The sequence below is a fragment of the Parasteatoda tepidariorum genome, chromosome 1, assembly GCF_043381705.1.
Source record: "Parasteatoda tepidariorum isolate YZ-2023 chromosome 1, CAS_Ptep_4.0, whole genome shotgun sequence".
NCBI lineage: Eukaryota > Metazoa > Arthropoda > Arachnida > Araneae > Theridiidae > Parasteatoda > Parasteatoda tepidariorum.
The window spans coordinates 65,946,157-65,971,766 of NC_092204.1; the positions used below are offsets into that span (position 1 = coordinate 65,946,157).

Below are 25,610 nucleotides of genomic sequence, written 5' to 3' on the forward strand. Positions count from 1 at the left end.
TTATTTCTATTGATAATAACTATATTCTATTGATCGTAGCGTTAGATAACTACAAACAAGAACTTAGATAATAACAACAAACAGAAACTTCATAGTTCAATGTTTTTTCTTTGAGGTCTGCAATATCAAATTTTTATCAGAGATTTTTATCGGAGGTTATAATTAATTAATTTCACTATGCTTAGACCCATCGCATATTGCCCGTTCCAGTTTACGGATGTCATTGAAACTTGATTTACACTTTATAGAAACCATGGGAGTACAACTGTAATGAAAAAATAAGTTCAAATTTCGACCACTAGATTTTTTAAAAAAAATGGCACTTATTAAACCCCGTTTATCGATGCGAAACTTTATTGAATCACGGCATAAACCCGATTTGCGTTCCATTATCCCCATTCACTTGTTCAAACAAGTTAAACTGCAGTAACTAGCGTTCTGTAGTAACATGCTATTGATATTCTTTCTGTGCAACATGCAGGTAAATGTCGAGCTGATAAAATAACTTCAGCAGAAACACTCTTTCTTTCTTCTGCAATCGCTTGACGGAGAATAATTATTATGGCGGTGGTGTTTAAACGTCCCTGCCAGTTTTTAATGTTAATTTCAAAATGGGAATTGGCATTTAAATTACTATTTATTGCATAAATCCTTTAATGAACCATCTCCATCTGTTGGATGAAATTCGAACTAATTTGTATTGTAGGCTTTATGTTTTCATGATTCATATTACGTATATACCGAATTTCATCGACATCCGTTAACCAAAGGAATTTCTATCCGTCAACCAAAACAGATTTTATCCGTTAACCAGAACAGATTCTATCCGTCAGCCGGAATAGGTTCTAATTGTCAATCAAAATAGGTGGGTCGAAACTGGGTGACTTCAGTTAACCATCCTGTATTTCGTATATCACATACGAAATACAGGACCTGTATTTCTTATGTGACATACGTATGTGATGTAAACCTGTTTAATCAATCCTACTTAATACTATAACTAATCAATTCTACTTAATACTTTAACTGGTTAACATCAAAGAAAAATCTCGTTTCGTAATTTGATATAACAAATAAAATATTTAAAAATTATCTTAGAAAAGAAATCTGGACTTGCTTTATCCCGAAATGCAAAATGAATGAAAAAAATTCAATAAAATGTTTAAACAAATATTATATCATACAGAAATTTGAAATTTAAAGTAACTCAATTCATAAGAAGTAATATTTTTTTTATAATCCATTACTTATTCATATTTCTTAAAATGATAAGTAAAAATATGCAATTCTTTTTGCGTTCTTAAGGAAATTGTGAAGAGTTTCCCAAAAGTATTGATATTAGATATAAAGAAAAAACAATATAAAATAGTGTCGTTTCTTTTAATTCAAATGCAAATGTTTCAATTTAAAACTAAAGAAGAAAAAAATTAAAGGTAGATTTTTATTTGAATAAAGCAAATAATAGTTAAAAGAAACCCTAAACAGACATAAAAAGTTCGTGAATACCTGGGGTTTTAGCTAACCATATCTTTCTTTTCACTTATTTGATTATTCATTTTAAATTCTCTTTATTTATTACTATTCAATATCCAAAAGTTTAATTGAATTTCGAACAACAATATAAATTTTATAAATGTTTTTTTTTTTATTTTAAGAAAATTGTTTTTAAAAGAATTAAAAATTTTATCAACAATTCATTTGGGAAAACTAAGAAAGCAACATTCATAACGTTGTTAAAATTTTTATTTGGGTAAAAAAACATTGAAAAAATACACTATTTTACTTTGCGTAATTACCTGTAAAATGCAAATGTCCAAACGTTCATTTGTACCCCTGAGAAATACAATCCCATATGCAAATTTATTTAATAAATGAATTTAAGTAATATACAGGAAAACATATTATAATAATTTTTATCTGAATGGATTTGTCAGGAATCCTTTATTTATAGTTAAAAAAAGCGCAAGAAACCGAGAAAAAAAATCACAAAGAGGTGTATCATTTGCATATTACGCTATACATATATCAATATAAATATCCTAAACTATGTTGGCAATTTTCAAAAATTTATCAAAGAAAATGGTTAAAATTTTTAAAAAAAATCTTGCAGGGAAATCAAGTGACAAAGCATAATTTTTCTTCCTAAGCATCTCAACTTTAATTCAAAATTTGTTCAACAGATCGCGTTGTGAATATTAAAACTACAAATAAAAAAAATAATTAAAAAACATATTACTATATGCCATTGTGGCTAGTGATTGATATTTCAAAAATATTATAATGCGATTTTCATTCGTTAAAAGATTTCGAAAAATTATGATGCAATGATGTGATTTCTTATTAGCTTTCTTTAAATTGTACGATTGTACTTCTTTAAACTATAAATGTATCAAAAACACTTTGAACTAAAACCAGAAAGCTTTTCAAATGCATTGACTGCAAAACTTTTTTTTAGCTTTTTTTTTCTTTTTTTTTCAATCGTAAATTTTTAAAAACTAGCTGTTTAATTTAGGACAACTCGCATGTGCAAGATTATAGATTTCTCCGTATTTAAAAAAAGTTGTTTGTAAGTTAATTTGCAGTTTTAAATACTACTTATGATACTCTTTAACTAAATAATGCTTAGCAATTACTATATTATGTGTAACTGATCTATCTGTCTAATAACGTTGTAGTATAATACAATTTTAGAGGTATTGAATTATTAGTCCTTTTGTTGCTTAGAACATGTTTTATTAACATTTAGAGAATTCATCTAAACATTTTAAAATTAAATATACTAGAAAGCGCGTGTTTTATTGAGTTGTCTGGAAAATTAGTTTTGATTTTTAGTAAATGATGCGTGTGCAGTATATTAGAATGATTGAAAGTAAATAGAATGCATACATAATGTAAAAGACAAATACGGGAAAAACATTGCTAATAATTAGCATATTTAAAGACTGCAAATGAATAAATATCGGCCGAAATTGTGGAATTGGGAAGACGACATACTTCATCAAGACAGAGGACTTCCATTTTCGTCCATTGTCTCACGTATTATCACTTTTTTTGTGTTAGAATGTACAAAATAAAACTTTTTGCCGAATAACCTGAGAAGATCTGGGGGGATGGTATGCTTAAATTTCTTCAAAGAGGGAAAAAGATTGTGCATAGTAAAAAATTCCGGAACAAATCACGGAATAAGGTACCGGCACTTTAGGTGCATCATTTATAAAATCCATTTTTACCATAAAATATTATGCAGCAATTTTTACAATCATATTTATTTAATTAGAGTGATTCAGTGATTTTAAAGTAATTATTGCTATAAAAACTATGGTATATCAGATTTTTTTCTGTTCCGTAACATGTTCCGGTCAATATGGATTTTACAGTTAGAAGGTAGGCACCCTGAGTGCCGGTTTTTTTAATCATAATTTGAACCAGAAATTATTACAGTGCAGGCCAAATAAGCACACTCAGAATAATAATTATAACCAAACTTTAAATAAGCTGTCTTTAAGTTCTCCTTCAAAATTGACATGAACTTTACAGACTTTATCTTATGCAGATGAATAATTTTATTTTGAATTGCATTGTTTTCCTTTTTTTTTTCGCAGTAACTCAAAACTGCGAACGCAAAATAGATGATTACGGTAAATTGAAATAATGAGAATGCTAACAATTTAGTTTTATTTTATTTTGAATGGCAATATTTTAAAATTTTTGGAGACATAAAAATTTTTTTATGAATGCATATTGGTGCATAACTCTACTTGTTCATTTTGTAGAATAAATTAAATCTACTTAATTTATAGTGTTTAAACATATTTTTGAGAGAAAAAAAAAGCTTTTTCAAAACAATATCTGCATTCTATTCAACATTATTCGCAAATAAGAAAAAATTTCTGAAAGGGGATAAAGAATGAATGAAATCTCTTAAGAAGTTACTACCAGAAATTGTTCCTCTGGCGGGTATTAAAGTAAAAGTCTTTTGGATTTTATGCCGTCAATCATTTAAAATGATAAAAGGAATTTGGCGAGAACATGGCAACAGGAATTGGAGCCAATAAAATATGTCGTTCATCGTGATGAAGTGGGTGTCAAGACAGGGGACTCAAATCAGGCAAATAAATGACAATTCGATTTGAGCACGATCTCCCGTTGACAGGAAGATGGAATCAGATGCTAATGCATGATTTTTCCCTCTCTTGAACTTCCGCACAATAGGGGGTCGAATATTCATTGCAATGATAACGACAAATAAATGTCTTTCAAAATAGAACTGTATTTTGAGCATCACATTTTTGTTTGTCCTTCAGCCGCAGAGACTGATTCAAAATCGTCCTTATAAATTTTGCAAAACGCTGAAATTATCTTAACCTGATGTGCAAAAATTTTAAAGCAAATCATACATTTTGGAATGGTATGTTACTCCACTGAGCATAATGCATTGACAATGAAATTTAAGTTTTTGTCGTGTGAGATGGCAGCAGGTATATTTTCGTTTTCAGATTGTATAGGTAACGTCTTTTTGTGTGCATGTAATTAATGATCCTGTATGTCAGGCGTGTGTTTCTTATAGTAATTGAGCTGTGCCTTGATTGATGATTCTGCAGGGAGAAAAAAATTCTGTTAAAATTACCGTACTGTAACAGTTTAAAAATTGAGCAAAGAATTTTTTAAAAAAAAATTCTATCAAAATTACCACAAGGAATTTTTTATACTGGTTATTTTACGAGACTCTCTGTGATACCAATGCCAATATTTTAGGAGTACATTAACAAAATTCTGAACTGAGGACAAGAAATGATCTAGAAAAAATTTTTTTATCAATAACTAAAACATTTCATTTTATAAATTTGTTTTTACATCAGATTAGTTGTTCAAGTTCTCCAAAACCTCTTTGTCAGATAAATATTGCTATAAATAGCGTTTATTTTATTGAATTTTGCTTGTTATCATTCCATTTTGTTCGTAATTTAATAGACGGTAAAGAAAAATAATTTCATAACCAAAAGTATTTGATTTTGTTTTCGCTTTGCGTTTGTATTTTGTCTGTCGTTATTCTTTACTTATTTATTCATTTATTTATTTATTTATTTATTTATTTGTATTTTGTACTGATTATTTCATTCTTTTTTTTTTTTCATTTTGTTAACTTACTTGCAGTTTTAATTCTTTATATTTACTCGTGTATCTCAAATACTAACAGAAATGAAGATTTCCTGTTTAATTTGTCATTACCCTTTAATTTCATTACTGTTTAGTAGAATTTTAATCCTACAAATCATTGTCATTCAAGACCTCTTCCCCCTAATTTTATTAAATTTATATCATAAAATCTTAAGTTTCGGAAGAACTTTATATAAATGTGAAAATTCCGAGTTTTATATTTACAATCAATTTGAAATTCAAAATTGCATCAATGGAAACGATTTGAGTCGCAAGAAATTTTATAAAATTTGAAGCCTAGAAAAATTGATTAAAATATATTCATATTTCTATTTATAATTAATTTAAAGTTTTCCAACTTATAATTTAATCATTAAAATCTTATTTAAACTTGATTTATCTCAGTAATTATATTTATTTTGTCGAGTTCAAAAATATGCAATGTAAAATTCTTCCGCTCCCTACATTTTAAATACGAGTCTGCTTTAATACATGTTTGAAATGATAAAAATGCATTATCCAATTTTCCGTCATTGTTCACCTATGAAAATTATAAAAACAAACTATTTGAAGCATAGCATCCATTAAATAAATAAAAAGAAACCAGTTCACATAACAGTGAGAATTATTTTCCCCATTTTCTTTAAAAAGTACACCTAATTGCTAACAATTTTCCAAGAAGTACTTAAAGCTGTTCCCAAGAGAGTACAGATTCTTTGCAGAATACTAAGAGACTAGATAGTATCTTCGTAAAAATCTGCATCTTTTTAAAAAAGGGTGTCTTAATAGGGCACACCTGGCCTAAGTTTCGAAATTCTCAAGCGTGCGGTCTTTTGCTTTAAAAATTTTACTCATGGATATTTTAGTTCTAATTTAAAGTAGTTTAAGAGGTTGTTTACAGAGAATATTTTAAAAGGAACTAAGGAGTGTTTTTCGAAAGATTATCTTTTAACAAATAAAAAGTTCATACGTATTTGCAGTTTTATGTATCCATCGCCCCACAATGAAATACGGTATACTCATGTATTCACATGTAACTCCTTATGTATCCACACATACACATAGAAATATTCAAAGGATAAACAATGGATAAACCAAAATCTAATTATGATCTACTTAATGGATAGCGTTTAGTATTAGATGCAATTCTCAATTATTTATTAATCATAAAATATTCGCCATGGGGACTACAAGTTGAGTAATATTGCATTGAGTATATCTATTGAGTATTTGCATATTATTAACTTCTATCAGCAGAAATATTCAAAGTATAAGCAACAAGTAAGTCGAATATTCATTAGATATTACTAGGCTGACCAGCACCCTCCCAAAACTAAAAATCCGATTGTAAAATTACTAAAAAGATGTTTGAAACTCACTGTTTTACCTTTCTAATTTAATATTCTGAGAACAGAAATCCCACGCAAGGAGTCTTTAACAGAAATATTTTTTTAATTAAATTTCGATTATTTGTTTCGAAATTTTGAAACCAGGATTTTAGTTTTGGGAGGACGGTGGTCAGTTTAGCATTATTTAATGGATAACGTTTATTGCGAGACGCAATTTCCGATTACTTATTAATCATGAAATATTTGTCATGGATTTACAAATAGAGTACTATGCTCATGTATTTACATGCAATTGAATACCAACAGTAGGATAAGCAGCAAATAAGTCAAAATCTCATTATGCATTACTTAATGGTTAACGTTTATTGTGACGCACAATTTCCGATTAGTTATTGAGCAAAGAAATATTTGACATTGAATCGCAGATAATGCTTCTTTTTTCAATTAATTTCTAGGTGGAGCTGTTAATATTAACAGTCACTAAAATTCAATATGTATAACTTGAGCTGCCTGCAGCAAAATAAAGTGTGTGTTTTTGTTTTTAAATTATACATATTATTTTAACTTTTTGAACTCTCATTCTTTGTCGTGAATTATTAAATTTGCCCTGATGTTTTATTTTAGAACATTTTTCGGGTTATCAAAAATGATTATAAAAATTTAAACTGGAAAATGAAAAGTTCCACATACTTAAGAGCCAAAGTTAATTACCGATATGTCTAAAATATTTCTATATGAATGGGTTTTGCTTGTTTCCTTACGTTCTCTAATGTATTTAACTAATTTTCTTTATAAATGCTTATTTTTGCACAAACTTCTGAACGTTTTATTAATGTTCAAAGATTATTCGTACATGTTCTATGCACTTACAATGACGCATCAGAATCAATTTCATTTGATAAAACGTATTCAACTTATGAATGCTAAAGTATTCAACAAATATGTATTTTTTTATTTTAAATATACTTTGCTGTTGTTACTGTTTTCGTGTCCATGGATCTTCAGATCACATCAAAGGTCTGGACTATTGCGGCCGCCAGCTTCGGCCCCTCTTGACTGAGGAGAACAGTTCTTAGATTGTCCTCAATTGGTACCCATCCCAATTTCAAAACATGTGTGGTGAGTGCGTAGCACTCGAAAATGTGTTTTGGTGCCAACATGACATCAGGGCAGTTTCTGCAGGGAACGTATGTCCTGGTCTTGTCTGGGAGAATTTTCATCCCTCTGAAATGATTGGTTCTAAGTCTTGCTATTAAGGTTCTAAGTCTTGCTATTAACGATGTCAAGGTTCTAGGGCAGTTGAAGTCAGTAATAAGTGTCTTCTTAAAGGTGTAAGGTAGGAGTCTGTTTTTGCCCGCTGCATTTGCATCTGTAAGCGTGATGGTGTTACCAAATACTTTGTAACTGTGTTTTATTGAGTATTATTCTATATTCTTAATACCACGCCATCCTCTTGCAAAATCGCCGAAAATTCAGGAAAAAAATTAATTTACCAGCTTAATATTTAACTATTGCCCGATAAACGATTAAACCTGAATTATTTATTTGTTTATTCATATATATTTTTTCCAAAAGCTTTTTTTTATTCTTTTGGAATCTCCATTTTTTTCACAATTATAGTATTTTAAATAATTCAGATTTTTCAATCAAGATGTTAACCTAGAGGTAAATCAATCAATTGTCATTTGCACCATTTCTATTGAACGATTTATATTCTCATCCCATTAGAAACGTATTCCCATTGATTGCTAGCTGTAACTGATTGATCATTGATGTGATGGATTGCCAGTGGTCCGATAAGTGAAGTGACGTCAGCTTAGACATCTCTATAGCAATGACGCAGTTATCAGTAATTTATAAGAAATAAAGTCTCACTGTGACGTGATATAATTTCTGTCGATTCTTCCAAATATAAGCTAGCACTCACCACAAAAAAGCGCAATTTAAAAAGAACAAAGAATATATCTTTTATCAAAACATGAAAAATAATAATGATAGCCTAGCATATCTGGATCTTCTTTGTTTATTAAGGACCACTATATGTTAAGTTTAGTTAAGCCTATAAATAAATAATAGAAACTGTTAAAAATTTTGGAATCAGGTTTTGCAATGAAAACTATTTTGTTGTAAAAATACATCGATAACTTCTTAATTTTCATAAACTATTATATACCATATAACACCATTATTTAAAAACATGAATATTATTGACTTTCATTCCTTTTATACTGAAAACTAAATATCCTGTAACAACTTTCATTGCCTTCTACAAAATTTTTCATAAGTAAGCACATAATATGAGCTTTCGAAACTCAAAACAATTTACAAATTCAAATCTCCAAGATGCCTTACCTCTTTTAAAAAATGTATAAATCATTTACATTTCCCTTTTTATCGATCAAGCGCTATCGAAAAGCCAATACAGAAATAAGAAAAGATCTTATTTTCTATTGGATTTCATACATATTCTGTCGAAATACTTGCGAATAAAAATACAAAGTTATACTTTCGAAATTGCCGTACTGGGACTGGGAGGAAAATTTTCAACCGTAGTCAAAGTTGTACAAAGAATATGCGAAACTTACATGCATAATACATGAAACATCATAGAATCTATTATATTTAACCTGTTGACATCTTAACTTGGAATATGATAATTAGATACGATTCTTTTTCTACTTTTCCCACAGCTCGGTGGGTGGGGGGGGAACAGTAATCTCGAATTCATAGTAGAATATTTTGAAAGTGAAATGAAAAGATACCTTCTTTTGAAATCTGAACCTACGTAATTCAACTTTAAGGGCACATATTCCACAACCAATGAAAAGAGATATATTTTTCATTTTTTTTAGAATATATGTAGTGAAAATACATAGAGTGAAATATGGCTGACTGATTGGTTTCTGTGGTTATATTTGCCATTGAAAAAATGCCTACATTAGCTAAATGTATTTTGATTGAAAACTTAAAGGAATTAAAAAAAGTAAAAATAGAATTTTTGCGTTGCATATGAGGATCTGTAAAGCAATTGGTTATTATATTGACAATTTCACATAAACACAATCTATCTTATTTGCTAAAAATCAAATCATTTAGTTTAGAATTGTCATATTATTTTTTATTCATATCGCAAGGTTCTTCTGAAGAGTTTGGTGAATGGTCCCATACACTGTAAAAAAATATTCCGGATCAAATTGCGGTAAAAAGTATCATCTCGCAGAATGCCGGTACTTTTTAACGTGAAATTGATTTTTACCATAGCATATTTCGAAACAAAAAGTCTGATAAGACATAATTCTTACAATAATAATTACCGTAAAATATCACTGAATCACTCTAATTAAATAAATACTGCTGCAAAAATTACAGTATAATATTTTCAGGGTAAAAGGGATATTACGGTAAAATCGATTTCACGGATGATGCACCCAAAGTACCGGTACTTCATACCGGAATTTGATCCGGAATTTTTTTTATAGTGTACGTAAATAAGAACATTGGTGAAAATATTACACTCACGCTGGAAAAGTTAGAGATATGGTGACTTGTGCTCCCTAGCGCGTCAATCACGACACATTAAACAGAAATGTTCGCAAAGTAACGCTATAATGATGAGAAAGCATGCCACTTCGAAATGGTACAACGCGTAAACATCAAGATGTGTACGGTGTTGAAGATGAACATGGTGACATAGCGTAGTGTGACAATAGGGCTCGGAAAATATCAAAAGAAGCCTTTGCTGACAATTTCCAGCAGCTGTACTAACGATAACAAAGGTATATTGTGTTGTTGCGGCTTATTCCTCCAGGTCAGATCGGAGGCTTGACAAAGTCTATGGAATCATGAATTCTCAAAAAAATTACATACGAGAAGTAAGTGTCATGCTGAAGCCCCACATAGTGTAAGGTATGCGAGTAAGACAGAGGAATCCGATGCTGAAGAATATTTCATTTCATCTTATAATCGCCTTTGAACAGCAGACCCAATTTTGAGTTTAAGACTACCGGTGTTCAACTCCGTAAGCCGTACAATTTTGAAACCAATTCAGAAAGCAAGGGAAATCCTGTATCAAGTATTGAGAGAAATTTGCCTTCGTGGTGGACATTTTAATAGAACTTGTCCGCACTTGCATTACAAGGAGAGGAAAATCTTGAAAACTTCCCACGGTTAGCCCGTCGGCAAGAGGACTCTAACCCAGGATCCGTCTACCACTGAGAATATTTTACGTCAGCACTGTTGTCGGTGCGAGCCGGGTGAGAAATTCGTATCGAGCAACCATAATCGGGGCTCGAAACCCGGGTCACCTCAATGGGAGGTAAGATCTCTATCCCTTGAGCCCCCACGGCTCAAAAGGCATGCCAACAGTACGAGGTGTTCCCAGGTGGTCACTCTTCTAAATACTGACAGTGCACGATGATGCTTGACTTCTGTGATCAGACGAGAAGCGGTGTTTTCATCATGGTATGGCAGTTGACAGAATATTGTATGACAAGTCTTCTGTCCATAGTAGCATTGCTCCCTATTTGTCCTCTCATTCGTCCGCTGATGGTGACCAGAACAGCTTTGATACACTTAACTGTGAGGACACAGACAGAAGATATTGCAAAATACTAGAAATGAGATGAAAAGGTGTCCTCGGGTATCTCTGATTTTCGAGATTTTTAATTTTGAATATATTTTGGGAAATAAAAAGTGTATTACAGATAAAGGTGATTACTTTGAATGCAAGTAAAAGTGTTATGCTTCTAACTGTCTTGAGATTGTTTCTAACTGTCTTTGTTTGCAAATAAAAATTGCTATCTTATTATTTCTTCACTTTCATTGAAAGATACTAACTTAGTTATAAGATACTAATTTCTGTTCTTTTTCTTTTAGGGTCAAAGTTGTCCAACAATGCAGAGTTCCCTGTTTTACCAAGGTAAGACCTATTAGATTTGAACTCACACAATTTTTTATAATGAAGTTATTTATTGCTGTACAAAAATAAAATATAAATTTCTTTAAACAATTTATTTAAGAGTTGTTAATTATATTATTATAAAACTTTTAGTTTAATGAATGTCACCATGAAATACATTACTTACATAGCATATTAAAAAAACAAGGCTATCCTACAACGTATTATCATTCTTTTTCTGACATTGAAAGGTTTATTGCTTTTATTATTGATATTCATTTTCTACTTCTTAGAAAATTATACTCTGTTATATATTGCTCATGGGCTGCAATAGTGGCACAACTAAAAAAACACGCGTTTTGGACTAAGAGCAGGTGTAAATATAAAAATACACATTCCTTCAGCAGCAATACTAGCAAAACTCATAATTCAACTTGAAGGTAATCTTCGTTTAAGCAAACTAAAGCATTTCTTATGAATTTTCCTCAGCAATGAAAACTTTAAACCCGCTTATCTCAAAGCATGATTTTTTGAGTTTTGCCGCTATTGCAGCCCATGAGCGAGATAATAATTGTTTACTTAAAATACTTAATACAACTTTAAACAATTTAAAACAATATGAATATATGATATTTATTAAACATTTATTACATGAAGGTCAAGATTTATATGACTTGTAATTTATTATTCGATGAGAACCTAAGATGATTTGAAGTAAGCCGACAAAAAAGGAAGCAGGCAATATTGCATTTATAAATGCAATATTGCCTGCATAGGTATATAACGAGCATTGATTGAGTATTGTTATATTTGCATTTGTTTTTAAACTAATACCCGTAAAGCACAAAATATCGAAATTTAGTTTTAGCTCTAGACTACTGTTGCAGAGGTTGACGCAAAAAAACGCTTAAAAAACGCAAACATATTTTTTATTAAGTTTTAAGAAACTAGGAACCACTATAGAACTATTTTGGGGGAGATAATAAAAATCTAAACCCACTCTACTTATATTAGGTACCTGTTACCACAATATGAAATGTTTGGCGATTTTTTACGACTTTCAAAGCGGATAAGTATCTATTTCTAAAATTTTTGAAATATTCCTGTAATGTCCCTCAAATATTATAAAGATAATTAAGAAATATTTTAAAATTAATAGGCAAGAAATATTTTCAAAGATAACACCCCAGAATTATTTCGAAAGTAACGTTACTCTAACATTTTATCGTAAACTAAAATTACATTTTCGCAAGAGTACATTTCAAAAATATTTTTGAGACCACGAACTATCTTCCGCAAATTTTTCAAACCACCTGCAACCTTTNGCTTCTAACTGTCTTGAGATTGTTTCTAACTGTCTTTGTTTGCAAATAAAAATTGCTATCTTATTATTTCTTCACTTTCATTGAAAGATACTAACTTAGTTATAAGATACTAATTTCTGTTCTTTTTCTTTTAGGGTCAAAGTTGTCCAACAATGCAGAGTTCCCTGTTTTACCAAGGTAAGACCTATTAGATTCGAATTCACACAATTTTTTATAATGCAGTTATTTATTGCTGTACAAAAATAAAATATAAATTTCTTTAAACAATTTATTTAAGAGTTCTTAATTATATTATTATACAACTTTTAGTTTAATGAATGCCACCATGAAATACACAACTTACATATCATAATAAAAAAACATGGCTATCCTACAACTTATTATAGTTTTTTTTCCTGTCATTGAAAGGTTTATTGCTTTTATTATTAATATTCATTTTCTACTTTCTAGAAAATTGTATTCTGTTTTATGTAATGATTGTTTGCTTAAAATATTTAATACAACTTTAAACAATTTAAAATAATATGAACATATGATTTTTATTGAGCATTTATTATATGAAGCTCAAGATTTATATCATTTGTAATTTATTATTCGATGCGAACCTAAAATGATTTGAAGCAAGCAATATTGCATTTATAGATAAACGAAAATGCCCATAGATTGAGTATTGTTATACTTTGTATTTGTTTTTGAACTAATACCCGTTAAGCACAAAATATCGAAATTTGGTTACAATTATAAACTACTGTTGCTGAGTTTAACACAAAAACGCATTTTTCATTAAGTTTTAAAAAAACTACTAGCCACTATTGAACTGTTTTGTGGGAGATAATAAAAAACTGCACTAACTCTACTTATATTAGGTATCTGTTACCACAGTATGAAATATTTAGCATGAAATGTTTGGCGATTTTTTACGACTTTCAAAACGGATAAGTACCTATTCCTAAAATGCTTGTATGTCCCTCAAATATTATAAAGATAATATTGAAGAAATATTTTAAAATTAATAAGCAAGAAATATTTTCAAAGATAACATCCTAGAATTACTTCGATAGTAACGTTACTCAAACATTTTACTGTAAACTAAAATTAAACTTTCGCGAGAGTACATTTCAAAAATATCTTTGAGACCACAAACTATTTTCCGCAAATTTTTCAAGCCACCTGAAACCTTTGACATTTTGTATAATATTGGAAATTATTGTATTAAAAAAAGCATTTTATTTAAATATATTATCTTTTAATTATTTAATACATTTGTTTGTATCTGGCAACGAATAGCTATTTTACTTTTAAAATTTTATTTTAACTTTAGAAACAATAAATATAAACTCTAAATAATGAAATTAATTTGTGTCCAGTCCCTAGTGATAAGACATTTACAAGCACTTATCATCAATCAAAACAAAGCATTCAATAAACATCCTGTTCTGCACCACATTAAATTTTCTCAGATTTATTTTTCACTTTTTTTCCAATCGTCCTCAAAAGCTTTCTACAAACATATTCGAGGAAATATAATAAAAAATTATTGGCCGAAGACTAAATTTAAAGCCCAAAATATATTTAAGGGAAAATATTTCTATAGAATAAAAAAAACAGCTTTAAACTTTTAGTTTGATTTCATGTTTGCTTATATTTCTTTGATTCTAGTATGATCCTATATTAGCCTAAATTTAATATGTTTCAAATAAATTGATTTAAGAAAGTCAAAAACACATTTTTGAAAATGTCTTACGCTTTTATATTATTTATTAAGCATACAGAAAATAAGAAATTTTTATCATTTAAAATAATTAAGTTTTGCTGTGCACTGTTAGAATTTGCATTTTAAAATACGGTAAAATACTGTATAAATAATATAAATAACTATATATAAATAATAATATAAATAACTATACGATTTTTAATCATTCACAAGTAGCATTTTTTCAAAATCGCAAAATAAGAAATTTAACTGGACAGGATTTAACAGAACAGGATTTAACTAGAGTAAGGTAGTGGTTGAGTTGTGTCAAATAAAGTCAAATAAACCGTGGAATGTAATTTAATTAATCTAGACGTTTTAGGGTTAAGCAGCTTTTTGGTGCTTCCATCTATGTATGAATGATATTCTAATAGTCCACGGTCACAAGTTAGAGAGCGTATGACACTGGACAAGTGTTGAAAGAAATGGACGAAGTATTGTGGTGTCCGATATGTACCCAGCTGCAAGGAACTAAGTTGCTTCAGTTGGTGGGTCTAGTTGGCTCGATAAAATTCTGGCTGCTTTACAGTAGTATTTGGTGAAAGCAGTTAATAAACGATTTTTCTCCCAATTAACAGTTTGAATACTATCTTATTTAAGGTAATTTGGCTGATTTGTACAATAACAATTAATAAATTGTTATTTAACCATTTTTTCCGAGAAATTTCTAACAGTTTACAGCTAAGAAAGTTAAAAGTCGTGAAATTCTTACACGGAATTTAAACAGGCAAAAAATTTTAGAAACCTCAAATTCATACGTAAACAAGGCAGAAACCAACCTTTAACAGTTTAAAAAAGGAAGGATTAAAATATTTTTTTTAAAAAAAGCAGCATATGAGGTTCCAAAATAAGATTATAGAAATTCAGAAACTTTATCCGCCAGATTGTTCAGAAAGACAATGCAGACATATTATAAATCTAATAATTTAGTTTTCACATAGAAAAAACTTTCTGATATAATAACAGTAAAAGCACAAAATTATTTTACGCTATTAATGTATGTTTTGCAGCTAATTATAACAATATAATATTTTATAAAATATTTTTAAAAAAAACGCTGTATATGAGTTTCCAAAATAAGATTATAGAAATTCGGAAACGTTATCCCCCAGATTGTTTAGAAAAACAATGCATACATATTATAAATCTAATAATTTAGTTTTCACATAAAAACAAAAAACTTTCTGATATAATAACAGTAAAAGCACAAAATTAATTTACCCTATTAATGTATGTTTTACAGCTAATTATAACAATTGGCGACAGTGAAAACAAGTATGTTGTCCAGTGCCTTACTAGCCAAGCCAAGATAAAGTCATTAATGAAGTTGTTCACCCATACCAGGCAAAGTAGAGGTGGTGGACCCTTCTAACTATAGATTCCTCATTCCTTAACATCCTTTATTTTATCCATTCATTTTATTTAAAGTTGCTGCACGTCAGGTCGTACTTTAAGGTAGGTAAATCAAAGATTCCCCAACAATTAAGTGTATTACATACTAAAACTGATTTGGATAATTCAATAGCTTTTAATAAGTATATAAATTAATAATAAGAGATTTATGAAATGAATTTTCCATGAGGATGCTATTTTAATATTTTAACATTCGTCAACGTGTATGTTAAAAACCTATCAACATTTGCTAAATTCTTTTTTTTTCTTTTTTCGACTATCTTTTGGTACAATAAATAAAACTCAAAGTTTAAGTAAAATGATTATAATAATTAAATATAAGTTTTAATATATTTAGTATTATTTCCAAATATGATAACCCATACGAACCTAAGTGTAAAATAAATTATGAAAATTAAAAGAAAGTGATATTAATGGGGCAGCGTGGTTTTCCAGGATTTTGCTGTGTTTTAAGGAGGTACACAGTAAAAGTCTGAAAATCGGAAGGATTTTTTAATGAATTTAGAAACGATTGCGATAATCTTTACTTAATACATTTTTTAATGTTATTGTACATATTTTCATTTTTATTTTATCATGTTACAAATACAAAAATTTGAAAAGTTAGTGCTTATAAAATACAATACTTATAACTTATTTTTCAAATTATCTACAACTTGCTATTCTCATAAATTGAAAAAAAATCATTTAATTTGATTTCGTTTTGATTTTTCTAAACTACATGGATGTAATTTTCATTGCACGTAGAATTTTTTAAAAATAATTTTTTTTCCTGTCAAAATGGCGGCGTTTTAAAAAAATTAAAAATTGACATAAAATAAGCTTCATTTTCATAAATTATTCAGAATCAGTCAACCCAATAAAAAAAAATCTCTACGCGCAATGAAAACTATATTTATTGTGAACATTGGTCAAAATTTGAAGTAAATTGGTTGAAAAATGTACTAATTCGAGGTGCAAGAAGTAAGAGAAACATAGTTTTGTGTAAATTGCATTTAAAGTTTTGTGATCAATAACCCATATAAATACATGAAATTTTGAACTAAATATAATGCATCGATGCCAAATCCAAAACAATGCTTCTTCTCCATTTTTAGTAGTCCAGTCTCAAGTGCTAGTCTAGTAATTTCTTTTGACCCTCATGTAACGTCTCATTCGTTTTTAGTGTAGCAGTCAAAATTCAGCGATCATCTTCATTTTGAGCGTATTGTTTGGCTGCTTGGTCTACATTTATTTCTAATTGCTCCAAAATTGTCCATAACCCTTTGCAACATTTATTAAAAACAGTACAGCTACACCAGTTGCAATTTCAACCATTTATATTGAATTCACCATTAATTCTTTCTTTACGTAATTTCAACTAATTATTTTAATAAAATAGTTGAAATGAGGGTATTTTACTAATGATTAGATTGAATTGATTAATTGATTAGAGTAAGTAAATACATTAATCAACTAAGCACACAAGTTAAGTTGTTCATGCATGTCATAGAAAGTCATGCGTCTAGTGCCGGACTCTACAAATCAAGCTGAAACATCTACATTTTTGCGAAAAACAATTAAATGCTTTAGTACTTAATCTTAAAAATATAAGTAATAATCTTTAAAAGATAAACTATCAAAAGTAGAAAAGCTTTTTTTTCTCTTTTTTTTACAAATTTTACTGTGTTGTTTCCCCTTAAAAAGATATATTTATGTGTTTTCACTTTCACTTCAAAATAAAATTTTGAGGGATTATAACTGCATATTTAATTTTATTCTAGAAAAATTAGGACTAACTTGAAACTTTTTCATAAAAATATTTAATCTTTCACGTTTCTACCTGTTCCTTTTTCTTAAAAATGAATTGCTTTTTAATCACAAGAGGAAATTTTTCTCAAAAGTTACTGTTTCTCAAAGTTTTAACTACTCAATGATTAAAGTCAAAGCATCCTCAGAAAGAAAAAATTTGAAATAAAATTAAAGTAAATATTTTTTTAGTTGCACGACATGCATACTTTAATGAAAATCAATTTATTTTAAAAAATTAGTAACGTGGCTCAGATTTTTTAAAAAATTAAATACATCTCCCAATTTTTAAATTTTTTAAAGTTGTAAGTTTCTGCAATATTTTTCGAAAAAACATTTGTTTTCAGCATTATGGTTCCTGCAGTAAATCTGCTCATTTAGTTACTTATATATCAAATGTAGCATTTTCTGTGATTTCTTATATGCGAAATTGAAACGAAAAAAATTCCAAAAAAATATCAAATGCAAAGATATAAATAGCATGCTGCAAATATTTTAATAATTTTCAAAACCCTTATTCAACGCACAGTTTTTTTAGTCGATTGTGAAAAAAAATTTGCCTTTAAGCTTTATCTTCAACAGATAAAAAATCCCTTGGGATTCAAATAACATGTAAACATAAAAAAGGCACGTGAAAAAGTTTTACAAAGAAGGGAAGAAAAAAACTAAATCACTGGCTGATTTCAACGGTCTAATTTCTCGGTGGCTATGTTAAAAACTCAGTGGAGGCTTGAACTCCACCCAGTTCCATTGATGGGTACCACCTTGTCAGGAAAGTACATGCAGCCTGTGCGCAATACTGACCACATTGCGACAATCATGCCGTTGGTCACGAAATTGTGGTTGCCTCCATGATCATCCTGATCTATAACAGGATATTGCGGGAATACTTCACTTCTTTAACTAGACATAGTGTATTAATTTTTAACTTCTCTGCCTCAGATTTTACACTTAATTTTACCTTTTTAATTATTATAGTTCCAGAAATTTCTGCATGCAAAACAACACAAAAAAACATTATAAATTGTTAACAACAGGTGGAAATAATACTTTTTATATTGCTCATAAAACGATTTTCAAATTTTTAGTAAAATATAATACTTTATAATAAATGCATTTTTACCTTATCTAATCTTACTGTATACCATAGATGTTTCCCAAAAAATATGTCAATGTAAAATAACAGTTTCAACAACGATTTACAGGAAATAATTACGCTTCTTAAGGAACTTTAAATATTACTGTTATATGATGAAGTCAACGTCAAAATTCTTCCATTGTTATTAGTAAAACATTTATCAATTATTAAAATAAAAATCAAAGAGATAAATTTCCTGAAATCCCCAATACGGTATCTAAGATTTCTCTGTTTATTAGAAAAATAATGAAGCTTTGTATGAATATTTTATGTTTCGATAATAGTAGCAAAGTAACTTGTTTCATTAAAATTTAATGAGAAAAAGAATATAAGATAGCATAGAACTCTTCTGACATTGTTGAGAAAAGAATCTTTTAAATAGAGATTGCTGGAAACCATTTCGAATTTTTAATTTTGAAATTTATTTATAAATAAAATAATGTAAATTTATAAACTTTTAAGCAATAAATCATTCTAGAAACCACTATCATTCTACAGTTGTGCAAAATTTTCTTTAAAATTTGAATTTTTTTAGAAAAATTAGAATAAACTATTTAAATATTTTATAAATCTTTTTTTCTATTGCTATTATTTTAGTTGGCTCCGTGTCCTTCTAAATATGCATATAAAATAATGTAAGCGAATAATCTCTTAATAAATCATTTCATAAATTATTATTCTATAGCTGTGCGAAACTTTCTATAGTGCTTAAAGTTTTTTGAAAAATTAGTTAAGACAAGCTATTTTAGTCTTTTTAACAATCTTTCCTTCATTGTTTTTATCTTAACTGGCTCCGTCTCTTGCCAAACCAGTAAATAAAATAATGCAAACCAATTATCTTTTCGGAAATAAATGATTTTATTATCTATCATTATGCAGCTGAGCAAACTTTTGTGCACAATTTAAAGTTTTTAGAAAATTTAGTTGAGATAAGGTACGCTAGTCATTTTAACAATCTTTCTTTTATTGTTGTCATTTCAGTTGGCTCTATGTCTGTCATTCCTGTGTCAAACCTGCCGACTTCATTGCCAAGCCCTTAGAAAGACTACATATGAAAATTGTACATAAATAAACTCTGTAAAGTTTATATGTATATGAGAAACATAATCTAAAATACCATCACTGTACAGATGTATTCCACCTTTAGTGCAGCTATGTTAACTACTGTCAACTACTTACAGGAGATGATGTTTGTTTCGTCAGTCAATGTTTCATTCTGCTCCCCTCCCCCTTGACTAAGAAATTTTATTTTTATGTTCATGACCCGGTTTAATAAAGAATGGAAATCAAATCTAGAAATGTAAGTAAAAATATGAGTAGATATTGTTTATCTTCTCAACGGCCATTGTAAGAGAAACATTTCCACGGTAACTGACAAAGAAATTCAAAAAGAGTTGTAACTTACGAATAAAGTACCATACTTCGCAACATCTAAAGGAGAAGAGCTTATAGTGCGCGTGCACAGAAATAACTCATAACTAACATAAAAAACTCAAGTTGAGAAAGGTCGTACTGATTACATACTGAAGTGCTTTTTACCAAATATTATTTTAGTTATGAAAGATAAAAACAATACATACATTGTTGTTGTAAACTTTGCAGAACGTTTGTTAGCTTCCTTGGCAGATGTAACTTCGATTAGAAGTTGTCAAAATTTCTTTTTACACACTTAACAAGTTAGATCGCACAAATTTACTATCTTTCAATCATTGCAATTAAATAGAAATTTTGTAAACTATTTCTTATTTTCTGATATATAAAAAAAATGAGCTAAAAATGACAGAGTGTAAGAAATTTTGAAAATAAAAATAAAAACTGCAGGACTAAACAAAAGCAAATCTTCCGACTTGATGAAAATGAGACGTTGTGATAAACACTCACGAATTGAAACTAACTTGAAACCTTAAGCAATATGATAATATCTATTGTTAACAGATCCATTTGCTTCAAGAATAATATCAAGATAAGAATTCAAAGTTACAATTGGGAAGAGCATTATATTGTCAAGCTACATTCATATGATGTTAATTAAAAATTAACATATATTTCGTGTTTGTATTCTGTGTTGTAATGCTGTTATATAATTTACATTTTTGTTTGGAATGTACTTGTTTTAGATTTGTCATCATTTGTACTGAATCGCATTGTTTTTATTCAGAAATTTTGAAGTAAAACGTAAAATTAAAGTTAAAATGAAAGAATAAAGGAAGTAAAATATAATGTATGAGAAATTAAAATAAAAAATTAAAGTAAAATATAAATATTTAAACATAAATGTTTATGCAATAAATAAGGGTGATAAATGTAACACATTGTTCAAATTTGTGATACACATTTAATTTTGTAAGCCAAGATGAAACCGTGGTTAAGGGACTCAGCTCTTACTGTTCTAAAACATACAAGAGTTCTATCCCTACTGTCAGCTTGAAGCTCACCTAGCTTGAAATCTAGGGGGGGTACGAGCTTGTCTAGCTTACCCGGAGCACAATGCTGACAAACTTATCATCAACGCCGTTGGAACCCTAACATTTTGTAGAGCCTCTGGGGCTAACAACTGGCTGTTGTAAGAGTGTTTTATTTAATCCTCCGCTGTGCATCAAATAAAATTCTTATCAATGCATATCCAATTTTCTTCTTAACATATCTAGTAGATATATGAGTATCCATTTAATCAAAAACATTATTTCTGATTTTTTTATTGAAAAAGCTTTTTAAAATAAAATCATTTTTGTTTGTCACATAAATAATGGAAGGTTAATTAATGAAAAAATTGAAGGAACCATTCGTTAATACAAGCAACATATATTTAAAATTTAACCTGATTCAAAACAATTTTCGAAAAAAAGATAGTTCTTCCCGCTTTATAAATAATAAAGAATTAATTATTAAGAAAACTGGAAAGAAACTGATTTCCTTAGCAGTATGTATATAGAATTTAATAATTGGACAAAACTTATGATGAAATATACTTTATGTTACTTTTAAGCTATATTATACAAAACTGTGTTTGTTATTTTCTCTGTATGAGTATTTCTTTCTCTAAATGGTAAAATGTATTCAATTTCCATATTTTTTTTAATTGTCATCAAAGTTTTTTTAGTTGTATTTATATTACAGCTTCATGTTTCATTTTCTTTTTTCAACGGTTTTATAAGTCATTAGTATTATATAAAAATTTGAAACTCATTCCTTTCATAAGCAGGAATATTTAAGTTATCATCAATGTAAACAAATGTTTGTTTCTTAAACATTTTCATGTGTATTTACCTCTACTGTTAGATATTTAAACACGTATAGAGCCGGTACAAAAAAAGAGTTTATTATACAAAGTATATTATTTAAGTTAATGGTTTAACACTTACAAGGAGAAAAATATTCTTGTAAAATTGCCGTATATGATAATGACATTTCTAATTAAAAATAATAATTCTGGTTGATATAACCAAAATATACGATATTTAAAGCATTCATTTTGTAATTTTTCCGTTAATGTGGCAAAATGTGGTTTACCAGAAATTCTCGTTTTCAAGTTCTTATTGCTACACATTTAATAAAAAATACAAAACTGAAAAGTAAATTTAACCGAATAAATTATTTGTAAACCATGATATATCTTATGATAAATTGACCAAATTTTATCACATTTACTAAATTTTATCATTTATTATAACACCGTATTTTATTGCTAATTTTAAAAAAAAATCATTACCAAAGCGTATTAATAAAATTTACCGATATTTTCGGTGTACTCAGCCGGAAACTCGGTAAATTTTACCATATCATGGTAATTTTCACCATACTTTTTTTTTCTCAGTGTAGTGTTACATATTTTTTGTCTAAGTTCCATTCAAATTAAAATAAGACTTTTACTAACCTATCTGAAGCAATTGGTATGCTTTCTGAACGTGAATTTCAAAAAAAGTGCTCCAATGATTATGTTGACTTTTTAATTACAATCACGATGATATTCTCAGTTGCATTCATTCTTTCAAAACTGTTTAAAAAAAGAAATTCATTGCATTTGAACATATGCTAAGTCTCTGTTAGAAATTTTAGAGTTTGTTGTACCATAATCTCGCTGAATGTTTCAATATAGCGTAACAAACGGAGTATGCCTAGTCACATAATCTAGTGAAAAAGCACTACGGCCGAAAATTTCTCTGTCTGTTGGCGTTACGAATGTCTGGTCATAGTCAGGTCGTAGTCAATAAAGAATAATAGCCGATGTCTTACTATCTTCTTTGAAATAGAGAACATTAATATTTTCTTTAAAAAAAAAGAACACTTTTATTCCATTTTATGAAAAAAGATGCAATGCTGAATTGATTACATTGATTGCAATAATATTCTACGGTATAACTTAAACGGAAATGTAATTAAACTAAATATATATTGTTAAATGTTGCAGCAAATTTGCACCGTATTATGGTTTTAGTTGCCAATGCTTTGTATTTGAACCATTATATTATGCAAAGTTGCTACAGACTGAATATTAAGGTGCACCATATTTCTATTTAAGTTGAACCATGGTATCGTGTAGTTTAAAAAGGTTTAATTTGCATGATCATATGGTTAAACCTGGCGCTGTGTTAAGATTGCAGAAAATGTGACGTATATTATGGTCCAACACTTTTTAAAATTTCTAAGAATGCAAATTGAATCTAAAGTAAGGACCAAAATCAATTCCATGTCTTTTTTACAGATCTTTTTTTTTTAAATTGAAGCTTTAAAATTTATATTCTGTGTAAGCTGTTCATTACATAATAAAATAACTAAAAAGTATTATCGAAACAATTTTCGTTCTCGATAAACTTTAGTAAAAAAGATTGAGTAATTCCCTTAATCATGGCAACTCAGAGTGCTTCAAAATTTGACCGATGAATTCAGAGGGTTGAGAAATGGCAACACGTGAAGGAAAACTATTAGATAATACATAGGATTGGAAACCACGTAACCATGCATGTTTCAACGTGACACTGGAAAAATAACTATCAAAAAGATTACAAACTTACTAACAACAAAAGCTATTTGATTATCACAAGAATTGTTTGAATAAAACCCTCGGAAATCATTGCTCAGTCTACAATGACGTAAACTTGATTCCCCGAGACACTAGAAGATAACAGGCATGGTGCAATGTCTGCTGGAGCGATGACAATCCATGCTAAAAGATAATTTTGCCTACATACGTTTTTCGTGAATTTGATTGCGATACCCTGTTCTGTGGTAAAAATGTTCACTCTTTTGTTGCCTTTTTTAACCTCTCTGAATTCGTCGGAGAAATTTTAAGCATGCTGCTTACAAAGTTTCAAAATGTTCCAGACATAAGACTACACGATGGGTTATAATATCGGTATTCAATTAAATATACGTGTAATTATATTATCGGACCATCATTTCAATTTTCTGATATTTGTGCTGTCCATCTGTATTAATCAAAGGTGGGTAGTTATGGTAAACTTTAGATATATCGAGGAAGAGATAAGAATGATGTATTATTCTATATCGCTTCCATAGTAAAAAAGCATATCTGAATAAACACTTCCATGATTTTTAGATGGTTTTTATAAAAAATTAATGGATCTTTATATAAATATATATATACATATCTGGTGTGTGAAAATGTTTTGAAAATAAAGGTTGTTGATTATGGAAATGATTGAACTTTTTATATTTGTATTTTCATTATTTTACCCCCATTTTAAATAATTGTTAATATTTGAAAATTACTATATATTACATTTCCTTCCTTTGATAATGACTTGAATAACTAGGACAATATTTAAAACCAAATATTTTACCGCTCAAAGTTTAAAATTTTTATGTCAATCGCTTAGCCAAACATGTATCCAAGCTTGTGTGTGAAAGTTCGTTGCGTTATTATTTTTATACTCAAGCACACAGAACTGTAGGTATTAAAAAAAGTGAAAGGTATACTTCCCGATTTTTTCACAACTTAACAATAGCCACCTTATTCTCCATTTTCGGCTTCAATGAATTTTCCGTTTTGTCCATCTTGGAGACGAGAATATGTACTGTACATTAAAAGACTTTGGCAGCTTTAAAATAATCTCTGCAGCAAAAATTTTGCAGCGTGGTTGCAGCTTTCTATTCTTATTTGGTAGTCACTTAGAAATTTTCAGTAAATATGTTTCATGTAGGCCAAATGGCTTATGTAGGAGTCAGGGAACTGACCTCACATGAGAAAGGTTCTGTGTTCGANAGAGATAAGAATGATGTATTATTCTATATCGCTTCCATAGTAAAAAAGCATATCTGAATAAACACTTCCATGATTTTTAGATGGTTTTTATAAAAAATTAATGGATCTTTATATAAATATATATATACATATCTGGTGTGTGAAAATGTTTTGAAAATAAAGGTTGTTGATTATGGAAATGATTAGACTTTTTATGTTTGTATTTTCATTATTTTACCCTAATTTAAATAGCTGTTATAATTTAAAAATTACTATATATTACACTTTCTTTTCCTTAGATAATACAAGGAATAACTAGGACAATATTTGAAACCAAGTATTTTACCCCTCAAAGTTTAACATTTTTATGTCAATCGCTTAGCCAAACATGTATTCAAGCTTGTGTATGAAAGTTCATTGCGTTATTACTTTTATACTCATGTACAGAGAACTGTAGGTATTTAAAAAAGTGAAAGGTATATTTCCCGGTTTTTACACAACTTAAGAATAGCAACCTTATTCTCCAATTTCGACTTCAATGAATTTTCCGTTTTGTCCGTCTTGGAGATGAGAATTTGCGCTGTACTT

The 25,610-nt window shown here is 28.9% G+C and overlaps 1 protein-coding gene across 7 annotated transcripts in view; it reads left to right on the top strand.

Annotated features, from left to right (window-relative positions):
- Positions 1 to 21,064, top strand: part of LOC107452018 (carbonic anhydrase-related protein 10-like) — a 482,641-nt gene extending 461,577 nt beyond the window's left edge. For 2 of the 7 annotated variants that reach the window (XR_011636879.1, XR_011636876.1), the window contains exons 9-11: positions 12,863 to 12,905; positions 15,725 to 15,936; positions 19,802 to 21,064. Coding sequence is in view for 4 of the 7 variants with exons in the window: in XM_016068291.4 (XP_015923777.2) it covers positions 11,382 to 11,424; positions 19,802 to 19,860 (102 nt within the window). In the remaining 3 variants the exon portion in view is untranslated. Of the gene's footprint in view, positions 1 to 11,381; positions 11,425 to 12,862; positions 12,906 to 15,724; positions 15,937 to 19,801 lie in introns of all 7 variants that reach the window. The other 5 variants (XM_016068291.4, XM_016068290.3, XM_071181545.1 and 2 more) reach the window with 3 other exon arrangements.
- The last annotated feature ends 4,546 nt before the right edge of the window (positions 21,065 to 25,610 follow it).